Source organism: Salvelinus namaycush, chromosome 5 (genome assembly GCF_016432855.1).
Source record: "Salvelinus namaycush isolate Seneca chromosome 5, SaNama_1.0, whole genome shotgun sequence".
Classification (NCBI taxonomy): Eukaryota; Metazoa; Chordata; class Actinopteri; order Salmoniformes; family Salmonidae; genus Salvelinus; species Salvelinus namaycush.
This window is the reverse complement of record NC_052311.1, coordinates 67,135,214-67,155,797: the sequence shown is the minus strand read 5'-3', so window position 1 is coordinate 67,155,797 and position 20,584 is coordinate 67,135,214. Positions and strand designations below refer to the sequence as shown.

At 40.2% G+C, this 20,584-nt stretch overlaps 1 protein-coding gene and 1 pseudogene across 1 annotated transcript; one reads left to right on the top strand and one right to left on the bottom strand.

Annotated features, from left to right (window-relative positions):
- The first annotated feature begins 632 nt into the window (after positions 1-632).
- Positions 633-8,673, top strand: LOC120047757 (solute carrier family 25 member 40-like). The gene is made up of 6 exons (XM_038993313.1): positions 633-787; positions 1,086-1,259; positions 6,400-6,509; positions 6,734-6,815; positions 6,939-7,019; positions 7,299-8,673. The coding sequence occupies exons 1-6, from the start codon at positions 691-693 to the stop codon at positions 7,418-7,420; spliced, it is 666 nt and encodes a 221-aa protein (XP_038849241.1). The 5' UTR covers positions 633-690; the 3' UTR covers positions 7,421-8,673.
- A 3,979-nt stretch (positions 8,674-12,652) lies between these two features.
- LOC120047756 lies at positions 12,653-19,883 on the bottom strand (annotated as a pseudogene).
- Positions 19,884-20,584: the final 701 nt, after the last annotated feature.

Below are 20,584 nucleotides of genomic sequence, written 5' to 3'. Positions count from 1 at the left end.
CATGCTCACAGTACATGTTCTGGTAATCCGCCTGGCCTTGTGAATGTTGACCTGTTTAAAGGTCTTGCTCACATTGGCTGCGGAGTCGCCCGGGAACAGCTGGTGCTCTCATGCATGTTTCAGTGTTATTTGCCTGGAAGTAGTTTAGCTCGTCTGGTAGATTAGTTAAAACGGATTTAAATTTCCCTGCGTGAAAGTCCCCAGCCACTAGGAGCGCCGCCTCTGGATGAGCGTTTTCCTGTTTGCTTATGGCGGAATACAGCTCATTGAGTGCGGTCTTAGTGCCAGCATTGGTCTGTGGTGGTATGTAGACAGCTACGAAAAATACAGATGAAAACTCTCTAGGTAGATAGTGTGGTCGACAGCTTATCATGAGATACTCTACCTCAGGCGAGCAAAACCTCAAGACTTCCTTAGATATCGTGCACCAGCTGTTGTTTACAAATATGCATAGTCCGCCACCCCTTGTCTTACCAGACGCCGCTGTTCTATCCTGCCGATACAGCATATAACCAGCCAGCTGTATGTTGATAATGTCGTCATTCAGCCACGACTCCGTGAAGCATAAGATATTACAGTTTTTATTGTCGTCGATTTTATTTTCCAATGATTGCACGTTAGCTAGTAGAAAGGAAGGCCTACGAATTCTCAGAAGGCAGCCCTCTTTTTCTCCATCTTCTCTTCACGCAAATGACGGGGATTTGGGCCTGTTCCCGGGAAAGCAGTATGTCCTTCACGTCAGGCTTGTCGGGCTCGTTAAAGGAAAAAAAGCGCCTGCCAGTTGGTGGTGAGTAATCGCTCTTCTGATGTTCAGAAGTTATTTTCGGTCTTAAGAGACGGTAGCAGCAACATTATATACAAAATAAGTTTAAAAATATGTTACAAACAGCACAAAAAATGAACAAAAAAACAGTTGGTTAGGAGCACGTAAAACATCAGCCATCTTCTCCAGGGCCATGATATAATTATGGCCTCCTTTTCATGTGAGAAAGAAATGTATGTGTTTAACTGCTCTGTTTAACTGCTCTTTCTGTGTGTAGTGCTTATAAGTGTTTTCTCTCTCTCTCTGTCTCTCTGTGAGTCAGTGGGCTCTGTGACAGTGATCAGTCCGTTGGAGCTGATCCGTACTAAGATGCAGTCCCAGAGAAGTTCGTACAGGGAGCTGAGTGAGGTTATCCACTCTGCAGTACGCAACGAGGGCTGGCGGTCTCTCTGGAGGGGCTGGGGACCCACACTGCTTAGAGACGTGCCCTTCTCAGGTAGAAATAACACAATGTCTATCACTATATCTCTCTCAGGTAGAAACAACACAATGTCTATCACTATATCTCTCTCAGGTAGAAACAACACAATGTCTATCACTATATCTCTCTCAGTTAGAAATAACACAATGTCTATCACTATATCTCTCTCAGTTAGAAATAACACAATGTCTATCACTATATCTCTCTCAGTTAGAAACAACACAATGTCTATCACTATATCTCTCTGTTAGAAACAACACAATGTCTATCACTATATCTCTCTCAGTTAGAAACAACACAATGTCTATCACTATATCTCTCAGTTAGAAATAACACAATGTCTATCACTATATCTCTCAGTTAGAAACAACACAATGTCTATCACTATATCTCTGTTAGAAACAACACAATGTCTATCACTATATCTCTCAGTTAGAAATAACACAATGTCTATCACTATATCTCTCTCAGTTAGAAATAACACAATGTCTATCACTATATCTCTCTCAGTTAGAAACAACACAATGTCTATCACTATATCTCTCTCAGTTAGAAACAACACAATGTCTATCACTATATCTCTCAGTTAGAAACAACACAATGTCTATCACTATATCTCTCAGTTAGAAATAACACAATGTCTATCACTATATCTCTCTCAGGTAGAAACAACACAATGTCTGTCACTATATCTCTCTCAGTTAGAAACAACACAATGTCTATCACTATATCTCTCTCAGGTAGAAACAACACAATGTCTATCACTATATCTCTCAGTTAGAAACAACACAATGTCTATCACTATATCTCTCTCAGGTAGAAATAACACAATGTCTATCACTATATCTCTCTCAGTTAGAAATAACACAATGTCTATCACTATATCTCTCTCAGGTAGAAACAACACAATGTCTATCACTATATCTCTCAGTTAGAAATAACACAATGTCTATCACTATATCTCTCAGTTAGAAACAACACAATGTCTATCACTATATCTCTCTGTTAGAAACAACACAATGTCTATCACTATATCTCTCTCAGTTAGAAACAACACAATGCCTATCACTATATCTCTCTCAGTTAGAAATAACACAATGTCTATCACTATATCTCTCAGTTAGAAATAACACAATGTCTATCACTATATCTCTCTCAGGTAGAAATAACACAATTTCTATCACTATATCTCTCTCAGGTAGAAACAACACAATTTCTATCACTATATCTCTCAGTTAGAAATAACACAATGTCTATCACTATATCTCTCAGTTAGAAATAACACAATGTCTATCACTATATCTCTCTCAGTTAGAAACAACACAATGTCTATCACTATATCTCTCTCAGTTAGAAACAACACAATGTCTATCACTATATCTCTCTCAGTTAGAAATAACACAATGTCTATCACTATATCTCTCTCAGGTAGAAATAACACAATGTCTATCACTATATCTCTCAGTTAGAAACAACACAATGTCTATCACTATATCTCTCAGTTAGAAATAACACAATGTCTATCACTATATCTCTCAGTTAGAAATAACACAATGTCTATCACTATATCTCTCTCAGTTAGAAACAACACAATGTCTATCACTATATCTCTCTCAGTTAGAAACAACACAATGTCTATCACTATATCTCTCTCAGGTAGAAATAACACAATGTCTATCACTATATCTCTCTCAGTTAGAAATAACACAATGTCTATCACTATATCTCTCTCAGTTAGAAACAACACAATGTCTATCATTATATCTCTCAGTTAGAAACAACACAATGTCTATCACTATATCTCTCAGTTAGAAATAACACAATGTCTATCACTATATCTCTCTCAGTTAGAAATAACACAATGTCTATCACTATATCTCTCAGTTATAAACAACACAATGTCTATCACTATATCTCTCTCAGTTAGAAACAACACAATGTCTATCACTATATCTCTCTCAGTTAGAAATAACACAATGTCTATCACTATATCTCTCTCAGGTAGAAATAACACAATTTCTATCACTATATCTCTCTCAGGTAGAAACAACACAATTTCTATCACTATATCTCTCTCAGGTAGAAACAACACAATGTCTATCACTATATCTCTCTCAGTTAGAAACCACACAATGTCTATCACTATATCTCTCAGTTAGAAACAACACAATGTCTATCACTATATCTCTCTCAGGTAGAAATAACACAATGTATATCACTATATCTCTCAGTTAGAAATAACACAATGTCTATCACTATATCTCTCTCAGGTAGAAATAACACAATGTCTATCACTATATCTCTCTCAGTTAGAAATAACACAATGTCTATCACTATATCTCTCTCAGGTAGAAACAACACAATGTCTATCACTATATCTCTCAGTTAGAAATAACACAATGTCTATCACTATATCTCTCAGTTAGAAACAACACAATGTCTATCACTATATCTCTCTGTTAGAAACAACACAATGTCTATCACTATATCTCTCTCAGTTAGAAACAACACAATGCCTATCACTATATCTCTCTCAGTTAGAAATAACACAATGTCTATCACTATATCTCTCAGTTAGAAATAACACAATGTCTATCACTATATCTCTCTCAGGTAGAAATAACACAATTTCTATCACTATATCTCTCTCAGGTAGAAACAACACAATTTCTATCACTATATCTCTCAGTTAGAAATAACACAATGTCTATCACTATATCTCTCAGTTAGAAATAACACAATGTCTATCACTATATCTCTCTCAGTTAGAAACAACACAATGTCTATCACTATATCTCTCTCAGTTAGAAACAACACAATGTCTATCACTATATCTCTCTCAGGTAGAAACAACACAATGTCTATCACTATATCTCTCTCAGTTAGAAACAACACAATGTCTATCACTATATCTCTCTCAGTTAGAAACAACACAATGTCTATCACTATATCTCTCTCAGGTAGAAATAACACAATGTATATCACTATATCTCTCAGTTAGAAATAACACAATGTCTATCACTATATATCTCTCAGTTAGAAATAACACAATGTCTATCACTATATCTCTCTCAGTTAGAAACAACACAATGTCTATCACTATATCTCTCTCAGTTAGAAATAACACAATGTATATCACTATATCTCTCTCAGTTAGAAACAACACAATGTCTATCACTATATCTCTCTCAGGTAGAAATAACACAATGTATATCACTATATCTCTCTCAGTTAGAAACAACACAATGTCTATCACTATATCTCTCTCAGGTAGAAACAACACAATGTCTATCACTATATCTCTCTGTTAGAAACAACACAATGTCTATCACTATATCTCTCTCAGGTAGAAATAACACAATGTCTATCACTATATCTCTCTCAGTTAGAAACAACACAATGTCTATCATTATATCTCTCAGTTAGAAACAACACAATGTCTATCACTATATCTCTCAGTTAGAAATAACACAATGTCTATCACTATATCTCTCTCAGTTAGAAATAACACAATGTCTATCACTATATCTCTCAGTTAGAAACAACACAATGTCTATCACTATATCTCTCTCAGGTAGAAACAACACAATTTCTATCACTATATCTCTCTCAGTTAGAAACAACACAATGTCTATCATTATATCTCTCAGTTAGAAACAACACAATGTCTATCACTATATCTCTCAGTTAGAAACAACACAATGTCTATCACTATATCTCTCTCAGTTAGAAATAACACAATGTCTATCACTATATCTCTCTCAGGTAGAAATAACACAATTTCTATCACTATATCTCTCTCAGGTAGAAACAACACAATTTCTATCACTATATCTCTCTCAGGTAGAAACAACACAATGTCTATCACTATATCTCTCTCAGTTAGAAACCACACAATGTCTATCACTATATCTCTCAGTTAGAAATAACACAATGTATATCACTATATCTCTCTCAGTTAGAAACAACACAATGTCTATCACTATATCTCTCAGTTAGAAACAACACAATGTCTATCACTATATCTCTCTCAGTTAGAAACAACACAATGTCTATCACTATATCTCTCTCAGGTAGAAATAACACAATGTATATCACTATATCTCTCTCAGTTAGAAACAACACAATGTCTATCACTATATCTCTCTCAGGTAGAAACAACACAATGTCTATCACTATATCTCTCTCAGTTAGAAACAACACAATGTCTATCACTATATCTCTCTGTTAGAAACAACACAATGTCTATCACTATATCTCTCTCAGGTAGAAATAACACAATGTCTATCACTATATCTCTCAGTTAGAAATAACACAATGTCTATCACTATATCTCTCTCAGTTAGAAACAACACAATGTCTATCACTATATCTCTCTCAGTTAGAAATAACACAATGTATATCACTATATCTCTCTCAGTTAGAAACAACACAATGTCTATCACTATATCTCTCTCAGGTAGAAATAACACAATGTATATCACTATATCTCTCTCAGTTAGAAACAACACAATGTCTATCACTATATCTCTCTCAGGTAGAAATAACACAATGTCTATCACTATATCTCTCTGTTAGAAACAACACAATGTCTATCACTATATCTCTGTTAGAAACAACACAATGTCTATCACTATATCTCTCTCAGGTAGAAACAACACAATGTATATCACTATATCTCTCTCAGTTAGAAATAACACAATGTCTATCACTATATCTCTCTCAGTTAGAAACAACACAATGTCTATCACTATATCTCTCTCAGGTAGAAATAACACAATGTCTATCACTATATCTCTCTCAGTTAGAAACAACACAATGTCTATCACTATATCTCTCTCAGGTAGAAACAACACAATGTCTATCACTATATCTCTCTCAGGTAGAAATAACACAATGTCTATCACTATATCTCTCTCAGGTAGAAATAACACAATGTATATCACTATATCTCTCTCAGGTAGACACAACACAATGTATATCACTATATAACTATCTCAGGTATACAACACTCTCTATTTCTCGCTCTCTCTTCTCTCTAGCTCCCTCTCTCTCCTTCTCTCTAGCTCCCTCCTCTCTCTCCTCTCCCTCTCATTCTCTCTGTCTCTTAGTGTTTGATAACAGGAGTTCCATGTTGTGTCTGTTTCCTCCTCAGCCATGTACTGGTATAACTATGAGAAGGGGAAGGCGTGGCTGTGTAAGCACAACAACATCAGAGAGCCAACGTTTGCCATCACCTTCATATCCGGAGCGGTGTCAGGATCAGTGAGTATTCTAGCTGTCCTCTCAACTCAAACTGTTCTGTCTAGTAGAGCACCTAGATATATTGAACATTGAATATCTGATATAGTTTGTTGTACCTTTCTAATGTTATTCTAGCTCTGTAACTCTTCTTGTGCTGACAAGGTGTTATTCCATCTAATACTGCTAGAGGGCAGCATTGTCAAATATAAGTGTGATTTCTAACCCTTGTTTATGTCTTCCTCCAGATCGCTTCCATAGTAACTCTTCCCTTCGACGTCGTGAAGACCAGGAGGCAGGTGGAGATAGGGGAACTCCAGGCTATGAATTGTGGGTATAGAACTCCAGGCTGATCACCTGATTCATGGAATCATCCTTATGATCTTTAGTGATGTGTTGATGTGTAGTGATCCTGTACTACTAACCCAGCTATGTTGTCATGTGTGTCTGCAGTGTCGTCCAAGGCCTCCTCCTCCACTCTCAGTGTGATGACCAAGATTGTGGCTGAGAACGGCGTGGGTGGACTGTTTGTAGGTAGGTCAGGCTACAGGGATAGTTCACCCAAAACACACAGTTACCTCAGGTTAGTCTCCTAACTGGTGACCTCCTTTCTCTCCTTATCCCTCTCCTCCACCCCTCTCTCTCCCTGTCACTCCCTCTCCTCCACCCCTCTCTCTCCCCGTCACTCCCTCTCCTCCACCCCTCTCTCTCCCCGTCACTCCCTCTCCTCCACCCCTCTCTCTCCCCGTCACTCGCTCTCCTCCACCCCTCTCTCTCCCCCCTTTCACTCCCTCTCCTACTTTTATCTCCTAGGTTTCCTGCCCAGGGTGATCAAGGTGGCCCCAGCCTGTGCCATTATGATCAGCTGTTATGAGTTTGGGAAAGCCTTCTTCCGCAAGCACAACCAGGAGAGGCTGCTGACCAGCAACACCTGACCTGACTAGGCCCTCTCACACACACAAACCACAACCATAGACAATACCAAGAACACAATCAGCCATCGCCAACAGTAGGTATTGGCTACCTCTACCTTTCCCTGGGTCCTTAGAGATTTTCAGGTGTAACTTTGCATGCCTGTGTCCTCCCAGCTGCTTAGACACCAACACCCCTCACTGTTATAAAGTGTTCAAGTGTGATATGTCATGTAACTAGCTAGAAGTAGCTAATGTTGGTGTTTAGGACCTAAGAACGCCAGGACTTGATTCTGTTCCAAAGCAGGAAATACTGGCAGACATGAAAACAAATGTTGAAGACAAATATTTGTAGGTAATCAATATTATTCATATTTTATCTTATATTTCTCAATCAAGGTATACTGCACTAAATCACCATACTAATTGTGACAAGAGAAAATAGTAAAAGTGCACAGATTGTATTTGAAATATATATATTTTTTTGCCAAATCATGAAGGTATTATCATTTTCATAACTACTTAAAAATTATTTATTGTGCACCCATGGTAAAATATCATGTTATGAAGTGCATTTAATTACACTGGCCTGTAGGTGGTATCAGAGACTTGTCTGTAACCAGAAACTGGGTGGGGTCATTGGACAAGTGTTTTATCCCATTACGTTAGTTATTGAGGTATGGGGGTTGTGTGCACTGTGCCATCTGGGGTCTGACAGTAATAATAATCATTTGATGGATGCGTATATTTGTCCTGTTTCACACATGTACACGTGTGTATTATACCCATGTCTGAAATGGATATCCCGACTCCTCCTGAGACACCCTCGGAGAGTGGAGTCAGGGACAGTAGAGACGAGTGTCAAAGCTGTGGATGAGGCGGGATAACTTCTGGTTAGTAGTCTCTGTCCCGCAGAACCCCCTCTCATTCCCTGCTGCTTTCTCTCTCAATTCATGACCCTAACGCTATCACCTCATTCTCAACCCTATTGGAAGAGAAGGCCCAAGGTCCTTCAGGATACATGTTCTGTTCAGTGCCAGACTGCCAGTTTAAACCTGAAATTCAACTCTTAACTTGCACCTCTTCCAGAATCCCATATTCAATCCCCAGTCAGCCAGACATGGACTATGAACTGTGACAACCTGTACATGTTCTCAAAACATGTAGCAATGATATATATTTCTATTGTTTAATATATTCAATGATCACCTGCAGTGACACGTTTTCCAACTTTGTACAGAAATACATAGAATAAAAGTCACATTTTGACATTTGAATTGTTGAATCAATTGTTTTTATTAGATCAGCAAAGATTTGTGATTTGGTTCAATCCAGTAGTTTCTGTTGTTAACATATAATAATTCATATGATAATACAATTCATAATTGAATCCTGTCGAACAAATCTAAATCACGGAGGTAGTGGTGCCTTCCGCTGCGTCAGCGTACCACAACAACTGATCAAGTTAAAAGGAAGAAGGGCTAACATGGGGAGGTATAATGTGCTGTTCCACTGTTACAGAGGCTTTCCCTGGTAAGATCCTAGCAGCGTAGAGATTGCTGCCAATATTGATGTATGGAAACAATCTCTCTGTAAAAGTGTGTGTGAATGTGTGTATGTGTGTGTTATTATCAAGGTCGTAAAAGGACAGTATCTCTGTCCCAGTCCAGCTGCACTCTGATCCGATGGGGTTTATTTTCCAGTGTCAGGACAGTCTGTGGCCCTTTTGGACAACGTGCCCAGTATTTCTCATTATAATAGCCTACACGCCAGAGTCCAGTCTGTACCACTCCCTTCCTCTGGACAGACTTATAGACTACACCTACAAACCATACTGTATTGTCCCCGACGTCTGTGTCCCAACTGTGTGTCCCAGAGTCAAAGCCCTCAGAGCCCAGGACCATTCGATAGTTATCAAACCTCTCTGGGTTGTCAGGAAGCAGCCGTATCCCATCACTGAATCTCATACTGGTCAGATCGTCAGACAGGATGAGACATGGATGGGCAGTGTTGGGGTCCAGAATCACAGGCGCTGAACAGAGGAAAAAAGAGACATGTTTAAAACCAGAGATCCACTGTTTGTTTTAATTTACTGGGACATTATTGCCAGATGATCAGTGATATTTTTTTATCTGAAATTGTCTGAATGCAATTTAAAAATGTTTGTGAAGATATGAACATTGGTAAGAATAAAATCAGACTCACTGTATTGAACAGACTTCAGCATCTTCTCCAGAACTCTGACCTGCAGGTTGCCCAGGTGCTTTGCCACATTGATCAGCGCTCCAGAAACAAGCTCTGGATCTGGGCTTGTGCACTGGGCTCTAGAAGAATATCCAAGAGTTAGTGATACGGTGGGGTTGGGTTCAGAACCACAGGGAACAGAGATAGAGAAGAGGCCAATCACTTAGGGTTAGGGTCCAGATTCTTCATCCTTCACCTGAAGTGTGGCGGACAAATAGGACGTAGCCTTACCTTTTTAACGTGTCCTTGTAGTTCTGCAGGTGAACAAAAGAGCAAATGAATCAATAATACATGTAATCACTGAAATCAATCATCAGTTAATAATCAATACATCTATCCCAAATAACCTCTAGACAACACAGAGATATTGGTCCTTACCTGCAGGAATGAGATGTCATCAGATACAAGGTCCTTCTTTATGGCTCTCGTTGTGTCTAAAATGGCTGCTATCTCTCTGTTCATATCATCAATCATCTTCTTCATCCTCCGACTCTTCTCCTCCTCTTCCTCCCTCAGGACAGCCATCCTGGCTGCCTCTTCATATCGTAGAAACTGGTGAAGTTTCTCAAAGTCCTCCTGAATCTGATTTTCTGTCTTCTGGGCCTGGCTCTGGAGACAGTGTATCATCATCAGGCATTACACTATATTTCATATCAATCTGAAAGGTTTTTCAAAACATACTGTTAAAGAGGCTGTATGGAACGTTCGTTGCTTATCGTTTATTTAAAATGTTGGCTTGAGTGTTGCCTCTATGGTTCATATACACATGATATAACAATCAACTTCTAGACTCATGAAACCACACAATCCTTAGTTTAAGGCTTTTGCTCAGTCGTGGGAAGGTGTACCCCTTTTTTTGTCCAATTACATAATTTCTGGGTAATATTTATGTCCATTTAGGGGACCCCTTTTGGCTCAAGCCAAATGCTAAAAAAATCATTCTGATACACTTTCATATGCATATTGCATTGTAACATTACAAAGCAGTCTTACCTTAATAAGCTCTGCTGTTTCTTCAAAGCTTTGTTTAACTTCTTTAAATCCCTCCAGCTGCTCCTCTAAGGGCTTCAGGCCTGTCTCTAAGAGCTCTTCCTACAATTCATTTTGTTGATTTACTTGTGTGATCTTTTAATGATTGCATGCAAAATTGGATGGATTTATGAGAACGTCACATTCTAATCAATCTAAACAGAACAAGGCCTTCGAAAAATGTTGCTTTTCAAAGAGAACATCAAGGCTGTACAAGTACGACAGGGTAGCTGAATATGATAAGGAACTCTTCTGCACTAGACATTTGCTAGGAGAGAATGATCCTGTTATAGTGAATGTATTGTATATGTTAGTAGATATTTTGTATCGTACCTTGCGATCCAGAGCAGCCTCATCTACTGGGATACACTCATGTGTTTTATGTTTACTTGAACCCTCACACACCGAACAGATAGGCTCTTCATGCTCCAGACAGAACAGTGTGAGTAGCTTGCTGTGCAGACATGTTTTTTAACTGAAACTTTCTCACCCGGCATACACAGGTTCTTCAGAGCAAGATCCATCGAATCCTTATAGCATTTTATGCTGCACACTGGACATTCCCATGATTCCATCTGTTTCCAGTATGAGTCCAGACAGGCTATACAGCAGCTATGGCCACAGGACAGGAGAACAGGTTCCTTGAGGGTTTCAGAGCACACAGGACAGGAGAGATCCTTCTCTGGGACAGACGCCTGGGAGGCCATTTTCTCACTCCCTAATGGCATTTGGAGTGAGGAGGTTACTTTCAATTTCAAAACTCACCCTGGTTTAGTCAGCAGCTTTCTTACCACAGTGTTGATGAATAGTTTTGCAGTTAGTTTGAGTCCTGTGTTGTGTCTTCTGTCTTACAGAGCAGATACACATAGAATATCTGGGAGATCTGTGTGTGAAGCCAGTAAAATGTGTGCATTGCCATGTAAACTGATCTGTGAGACAGCACTCAAGACATGACAGCTCCTTAAGGAGAGAGAGTGGGGGGGATCTATAAGTCATTTTCTAAAAATAAAATATTCATCTCTAGTTTTCTCAGCTGTTTGTATCAGTCTTGTTTAGTGATTTAAATATGTGTTGCTGGAGCGGCCGCCTACTCCTCAGTAGCTGCTGGAGTAAGTTGTGCTTAATTTGAGTCCTGTGGTGACAGAACAGGTCATTAAACACCAGTTTAATGTTACTGTCAGGGACTTTATTTTGGACCGGGGCCTGCTGGGTTAAACGTTACATCCCGCTCTAACACTAGGGTCGTGGTAGGGGAAAAACATGGAGATCTATGTGTATACATGGGGAATGAACATACACATTGGTACAGAATTCAAACAAAACACAAGACTAAATATATTGTTTAGTACAGTAGTTTATTCAAAATAGCAGGAGAAAATAAATAAAAGTAATAAAATCAATGTGCAATATCACAATACTATTAACTGTGTGTGTGTGTGTGTGAGACAGAACACACCCTGAACACTTTCCCCACATGCCTCTGGTCAAAATAAATCTCACAGCAGTCAGAGACAGAAAATGCAACCCCAATACAGCCTATTATGTTCAACCTAACCCTGTTGGACAGGAAACATTTCCTGAGAATACAAACCCTTTATGACGCATAAAGATATAACATAATACTGTGTGGTTAAATCCAAAACGGATTGTGGATGAGATACATTCAATTAAAATAAAAAACATTCACTGGCGCACACCCAGAACAATGTGTTTGTGTGGAGGTGCTGACTAATGGCAAATAAACCATCAAAATAAAGTCGGACACTCCATATATAAACTTCCAGTAATTTATTGGGTATTTACCAATGTGTCTGTGCCTGAAGAAGGCACAGTGATGCCGAAACGCTGGTAAATACCCAATAAATTACTGGGAGTTTATATATGGAGTGTCCGACTTTATTTTGATGGTTTATAAGATAGTCAATGCCATCAATAATATGATTATGGCTGCAAGTCAAGTACCAGAGGATTGACCGTAGAAACAGAAAACATAAAAGCAACACTGTTCTCCTCTAGATATTTCAAGGCCCTTCAACATTATAAATAATGAGGATAGTCCAGTCCTCTGGCAGGAATAAAATACCTAAATACGTCCATTCTTTGAGATGTATTTCTTTGGCCGCTGAGTCGGACCCACCATGGCCATCTATAGTAGAGCTCACTTAAGTTGCCAGGGTAACAGGACAACACCTGCAAGTTGATGAGGCATGAACAGAACCACTAGTCTACAGGCTTTAACACTGTTGAGAAACAACAAACCCTAAACTTCAACACTCCTTACCCATCCCTAAATAAATCCTAAAGAAAGCCATTCAAGTTGTCAATCTCTGGGATGCTGAGCATGTTTACATCATGAGGAGTCCTTTAAGTGACACAAAAGGTCTGGTCAATAGTGTCAAGTGGCATTCTCCTTGGTCTGCAGTGATCTGAACACATAAGATAGGTGACAACAGTATGCCTACCCGGAACTGGCTTTCAACTATGCAGTTGTTTTCCCATCAGTGCAGATATACAACAAACTAATAAATAAACATGGGGTCGGTCCTGGTCAATATAGTCCTGGTTTTTCCAACGGCTCTGCGCTTACATTGAAGGACTGACTACTGAAGCGCTGGTTCCAGGGTCAGTTCGGGTTGTAAATTCCAAATTATTGACTGCAGCTCCCATGTTTTGAGCTATGAGTTCCTTCAATATTTCTTTTTAAACTCAAGAGTTCCTGGATCCAGATTCCATGTGATTTAGTCATAGAAATTCCAATAAATAAATCTCTATGCACAGTTGTCTGATTCTACGACCTGTGTTGCATCTCTGGTAATCTATGAATTGAGCCTGGGGACGAAGTTAGACCTCTGGGTTTAGGACGGGATGGGGTGGAATGTTATTTAAAAAGGCTGAGTTCCAATTCCAGGATCCAAATCTGGCTCTCTTTCTCCAAACCATGTGCTGGGTCTCTTGTTCTAGGACGGGGTGAGGTCAGGACTGGTCATCTGTGGTGGGGCTGGCTAGACACTCACTGGACTTCAGGCTGGCCAGTGACTTATTGCTGGCTACTGACTGCAGAGACCCACACAGACCTATCAGAGAGGAGGTGTCCTCCTTCCCTGGGGAGCAGAAGAGGGGGTTAACACATGCACAAAATAACTATTATTTATTGGTAGTGGGGGATAGCACAGAAATGCACACACACACACACCATGGTGGTGCCAGTGTGAGCTGGCTGGTCTAGTGTCCAGGTTGAGTGTGTGTGAGGGCTCCAGAGAGGACTGGGACAGCTGCTCTAGACTCTGGAAATTCTTCCTGTAGAATACACAGAGACATTAGAGCGGACTCTCTGGATGCATCTAAAAAGTGTGATGGCTACATTGGACTAACCATTTGGAATGTTAAAATTCATATTTTTTTCACAGCACTTCTCACAGGTACAGTATATATAAATATACTGTGTCACCACATTTGGGTAGACCGTATAAAATCATACTATTGCGTGTAAGGAAGTGAGGAAGTTGTGGAATAGGAATTTATCCCTGTTTACATACTCCTCCCACTGCCCCACCCTATTCCTGTACAGCATGGTATCCAAGGCACCGGGTGAAGGCCACTGATTGGTCAGATGTGCGGTCAGTTCTTGTCTAGACCTCAAGTCATGGTTCTTCAGCACTGTCCTTGAGCAGGATGAAATATACACGCACAAAGACATAAACCTCTACTGTCAAGACACTAGCTACTCATTTTGTGTTCCTGGAACATTGTCCCAAAATATGCTACGTACCCCAGTCCCCCTGTAATCGCTTCTCTCCATGTTGTGTCTGTAAATCCATACCCCTGACTGATTATTGGTTTGAGATATGACTGCAGTTTCAACCCCAGCATTTGGAAAGATAAGGAAATCCTCACAACCCAAATTAAAATATTGATCAGAGGGTGGAAAGGAAGAGATCAAATTGATCACACCATTAATTTAGAGACTCTGTGACTAACCTCCACCAAACCATCTCCTCTGATGATTCACCCAGGCCAAGTCATCACACCAAGGTTATTACAGTAAACCAATTATGAAAAAAAACTGTAAACTGAAATAAAATGAACAAATCTGTTTGAGTATAGCTTTAGTTTTTCAAACTATTATCTTTGACTCCAAAATTAACTCAAATAAAATGGGGTTTTGAAGCTTCTGAATCTGGCAGGCCACATTGATATTTAAAGGTAGATTCAGCAAGACGACGTCGCCATGAGCAGCACCGCAGATATTGGGGGCGTTTGAGTGGTAAGGCCGAAAGCAACCGACTGTAGACCAAAGGTCGAGGAGTGAAGTCAGGGGAGATGCATCCGACAGCCAAAAGTAATGTGGTTTTCCAACAGCAAGGCTCAGATCAACATGGCAGTGTTGCCATCGTTTATAAAATGTTTTCTTTATGTCTAAATAAACATCTATTCCCCATATCTCACACTCAAACTGAAATCATAGTATAGTAGTGTACAATCAATTAGAGAGAGAGGCTCAAATAGCACATTTATTTATATGTATCCACTGTATACATAAATCGCAGCAAATTGGTTCCTGTTTGTCATGTCTTTGGTCACGTTCGCGTGGGTCAAACAAAAACACCCTAATGATTGGTTGGCAATAGAGCTTCCCACAATACAGGCGATGGCTGCAGAATTAAGTTGGTGAAGAGCAGAAACTTGCAGTCGATGACCTTTGATCACATTTTTATAATGTTCATGCAGTTGACATGTAGGCGCAAGTCAGACCATTTTTTCTCCCACAATGCAACACACTTTGAAAGGCTTGACAAAAGTGATCCGCTCTAACACGGCCATTGAGATTTGCGCGATGCAACATGGTAGCTACGGGACCAAAACAGAGGAGAAGTTAAGCCTCACGCTCATAGTTGTGGAAATTGATGCACTACTGTGTACACGGTGCATCTACGTCATCTTGCTGAGTCTACCTTTAAACCTAACTTAAAAACCTCAAGGATCTGACCTTTTTTTCCCAATTTTCACCTAAAATGACATACATGCCTGTAGCTCAGGACCTGAAGCAAGGATATGCATATTCTTGAAACCATTTGAAGTTTGTGGAAATGTGAAATTAATGTAGGAGAATAACACACATCTGGTAAAAGATAATACAAAGAAAAAAAACATGCGTTTTTTTTTTTAACCATCTCTGAAATGCAAGAGAAAGGCCATAATGTATTATTCCAGCCCAGGCGCAATTTAGATTTTGGCCACTAGATTGCAGCAGTGTATGTGCAAAGTTTTAGACTGTTCCAAATGAACCATTGCATATCTGTTTAAGACTGCCCAAATGTGCCTAATTGGTTTATTAATACATTTTCAAGTTCATATATAGCCACTCTCCTCAAACAATAACATGGTATTATTTCACTGTAATAGCTAGTGTAAATTGGACAGTGCAGTTACATTAAGAATTTAAGCTTTCTGCCCATATCAGATATATATATATGTCCTGGGAATTTATTTGTTACTTACAACCTCATGCTAATCACATTGGCTCAACCGTCCCGTTGGGGGGGGGGGGGGGGGGGGGGGGGGGAAACACCGATCACGTAGAGGTTAACCTATGACCTGACCCATCACCTTATGTATTACTGGCCCATAGTGTCCCTAACACTAAAACATATATTTTTTTCTTCATAAAATAAACTAAATGAAAAGAACAAGTGGATCAGAAAACTAACTGAACTTCAAATAACAAGCTTAAAACTAATAATAACAACCTTGCGTCGCACACACACTTTCCTATACCTGTAAGTATAAGTCCTCAGAGAAGTGGGGACATTTTGCGGGTCCTCCCTTGTGAAAATAACTATTTTAGTCTTAGGGGTTAGGTTTAGGGTTAAGGTTAGAATTAGGGTTAGGTTTAGGAGTTAACTTCTCTAGGATAGGGGGCAGCATTTTCACGTTTGGATGAAAAGCATACCCAAATTCAACTGCCAGCTACTCATCCCCAGAAGATAAGATATGCATATTATTAGTAGATTTGGATAGAAAACACTCTGAAGTTTCTAAAACTGTTTGAATCATGTCTGTGTATAACATAACTTATTTAGCAGGCGAAACCCCGATGAAAAACCATTCCGAATTCTCTTTTTTTTTTTTTGAGGTCACTCTTTTCAATGGGTTTTCATTGGGAATCCAGATTTCTAATTGACCTTCTTGCAGTTCCTACCGCTTCCACTGGATGTCAACAGTCTTCAGAAATTGGTTGAGGTTTTTTCCTTTGTGTAATGAAGTACGGCCATCTTGAACGAGGGTCACTTGAAGTGTACTGTTTGTTAGAGGCGCGTGACCAGAAAGCTAGCTACAGTTTGTTTTAATCCTGTATTGAACACAGATCATCCCATCTTCAATTTTATCGATTATTTACGTTAAAAAATACCTAAAGTTGTATTACAAAAGTAGTTTGAAATGTTTTGGCAAAGTTTACAGGTAACTTTTGATTAATTTTGTAGTCACGTTGCACAAGTTGGAACCGGTGTTTTTCTGGATCAAACGCGCCAAATAAATTGACATTTTGGATATATATATATATATATATATATATATATATATATATATATATATATAGACGGAATTAATCGAACAAAAGGACCATTTGTGATGTTTATGGGACATATTGGAGTGCCAACAACAGAAGCTCGTCAAAGGTAAGGCATGAATTATATTTTTATTTCTGTGTTTTGTGTCGCGCCTGCAGGGTTGAAATATGCTTCTCTCTCTTTGTTTACTCTGTTGCTATCCTCAGATAATAGCATCGTTTGCTTTTGCCGAAAAGCCTATTTGAATTCCAACATGTTGGCTGGATTCACAACAAGTGTAGCTTTAATTTGGTATCTTTCATGTGTGATTTCATGAAAGTTTGATTTTTATAGTAATTTATTTGAATTTGGCGCTCTGCATTTTTACTGGATTTTGGCCAAGTGGGACTTTAGCGTCCCACATATCCCAGAGAAGGTTGTTGGTCCCCAAGAAGTCCTCACAAGTATAGTAAGACATAGCTGTGTGCACTACTCCTGCATTCCCTGGCCCTCTCGCTGTGGTTAAAATTTCACACTCACAGCTGGTCATTCCACCCACTCACAGATACACAAACTCACAGTTGGTCCTGGAGCTCCAGTACGATGTATTCTAGTTGTTCCTTCTCCAGTGTGTGAGAGAGGTGTGTGTCTGTTAGTCTCTGCTGAAGAGCTTTGTTCTGAGGAATCACTTGAGACAGCTGGGCCTCTCTCAGACGAACCATCTCTTCCAGATAACACTGGCGCACACACACACACAGTGAGTTGTTGCATTATTACATTTTTTTGCAGTAGCAAAACAGATAAAGGGAAGATTTTTGTTTTGGTGAAGGAGGCACTATTTTGTACTCTGTAAATTTGTACTCTGGTGAGGATGGAATGAATGATATCAAGCTGTGTGCGTTTCCATTTCCTCAAGAGAGTACTGACAGTTAGCCTGACATTTTGATTTCTAACTTTCCAATTATTCCTCAGACACCTCACAGTCTCAGGCACAAATACACCTACATTCTATAGTGCAATACAGTGTTCTGCAGCACACACACGTACAATACACACACACTGAGACGTTACCTTCTGTTCCAGTGCCATGCGGTATTTCTGCTCGAGTCTTTTACACCTGCAGACCCAGCTGCTCTGCTCAGTTAAGATGGCCTCCGCAGTGCTGGCGGCCATCTTTTCAGGGGTGTTCTTCTCGCTGCCGCTGCTCCCCAGGGTCCTCAACTCCTCCTCATCACTGCTGATGCTGTTTTCTCTACACAGGGGGAAAGGGCACACTTCAGAGGGTACTACAGAGGGGGTAGGAGTTCAATTTATAGGGCACATACAGGGGGAAGGGTACATAATAGCAGGTAAAGGACTAAAAGATTGAATCCCACATACCTCTGAATCGACTTCAGATAGGGCGTATAGTCAATCACCGCTGGGCAGCTTCCATTCAGCCCCTCCCCTTTCAGACAGAAGCTACCACCAGAGGAAAATACACTTCAATTGAGACCTTTACTGTGTAACCTGAGCTCTGACTCAGCAACACTATAAATAATATACAGTATGATACGAGTACCTGAAGTCAATGGTGTTGAGACTGATGAGTGTATCTGCTAGCAGCCCCGCCTCCTCACCTAGCATGATGGCCCCATCCTCATACCATCTCCTACACAACACACACAGTAAGTTCCATCCTCAGAACACACACTAGCTCCATCCTCAGAACACCTAAAACAAACACTCAACTCAGTCTGGTGTTTTGTATTGCCATTGTGTGTGTGTGTGCCAGAGAGAAAGACCTGGTGGTTTTTAAGTCCCTCAGGGCAGAGGAGAAGTACTCAGACAGCCTCTTCTCCATCAGCACCAGCCTGATCCACGCCCGACCCTGTGGACACACACAGAGTTCTTAAGTTTCCATTATACATCAGGCCTGCATAGTAGCTCTTTAAAACAGACATCATTATAATACAAATACATACTGCCCTTCCGACTTAGCCCCAGTCAGCTGATTGAGTTTGTGCACCTGCACGCAAGTGTGCATGCATGGGTGCGTACGTGCGTGTGCTTGTGCCGGAGCTGTGGCGTTCTCTTGGACAGCACTACAGTATTTATTGTTTAAAGCGTCTGAACAAAGCTGTCTTTTGTTCTGTGTGTAATTTCATCCAGCGGAAAAGGCTGAGAGAGTTGTGTGTTTAAGATCCGTGGGAATATTGATGTTATCATTAAGGTCCATGGCTCAAGGCTTTCCAGCATAACCAGCAACCTCTCTCGTGCAGACACACACACACACCTTAGCTCTGGAGGAGCGTACATTCTCCATGCTCTCAATGCTGTGGATGCAGCTGTGAGAGACTTTACTGCAGGCTGCTTTCACATAGTCCCAGAAACTACGATGAGTCTCATAACCAAACCACATAGTCTGACCTGGGAGAAGGGAGGGGGAGACAGAAAGAAGGGAGAGAATGAGTGCTACATTTATAGGTGACATTGACTCCTATACCCAGCAACCCTGCAGTGGTCCAGATGGGAAGGGCTTTTAGCACATGTGTGTGTGTTACTCTACCTTTCAGTCTGTGACTGAGGATCTGTTCCAGGATGGAGACGAAGTTGGTGAACTCTGGAGATGAGTCGTCTATCGTGTCTAAACAGGAGCGGTCAATCAACGTCTTCACTGAAAACCTGCACACACACAGTTAACTGAGTCTGCACTGGTTTCCAACCGGATCGGCACGTTTCTCTCTGACAGGCTGTTAAATGTGACTCTAGGAGAGGAGATCATCTCTGACTGAACAGATGATTTACAGGCTTTAGGAAACAATCTCTACTGCACACTTTCAGTGGAGCGTTGACAATATACAAATTATTATTATATATATTTGTTTTTAAATCACTGTCATATAAGCATATAGGTAGATTGCACAGAGGTCAGACTGTGGGGCATGACAACAACGATAGGGCTCCTGACCAGAGATACTCTAATTAGTGTCTAGGTTATTAAGCACCGAGGAGATTTAATGGAATGAAGCAAACACAGGAAATGACTGTGTGTGTGTGTGTGTTGATTCTGGAGTAGAGGGATGCATCTCAGTAGTCTTAAATGGCCTCATTTCCATGTTGGTCAGACAGAGATGCAACAGTCATCTCTGTGCTGTGGGGCTTGTACAGCAGACACACAGTAGCAGGTTAAGTGGCAGTGGGTTGACGAAGCTTTATCTAAACAGGACCGGCAATAAGGTTTCAGTTTTTTCCATTACATACACAGAGAGAGGGAGACATACCAAATTCACCCACTAGAATCCCATACTTTAATGAAGACAGCTTCAACATGCCGCAGGGGGAAATCTATAATTTCCAGGGAAAGGGACATACTAGTCTGTGGCAA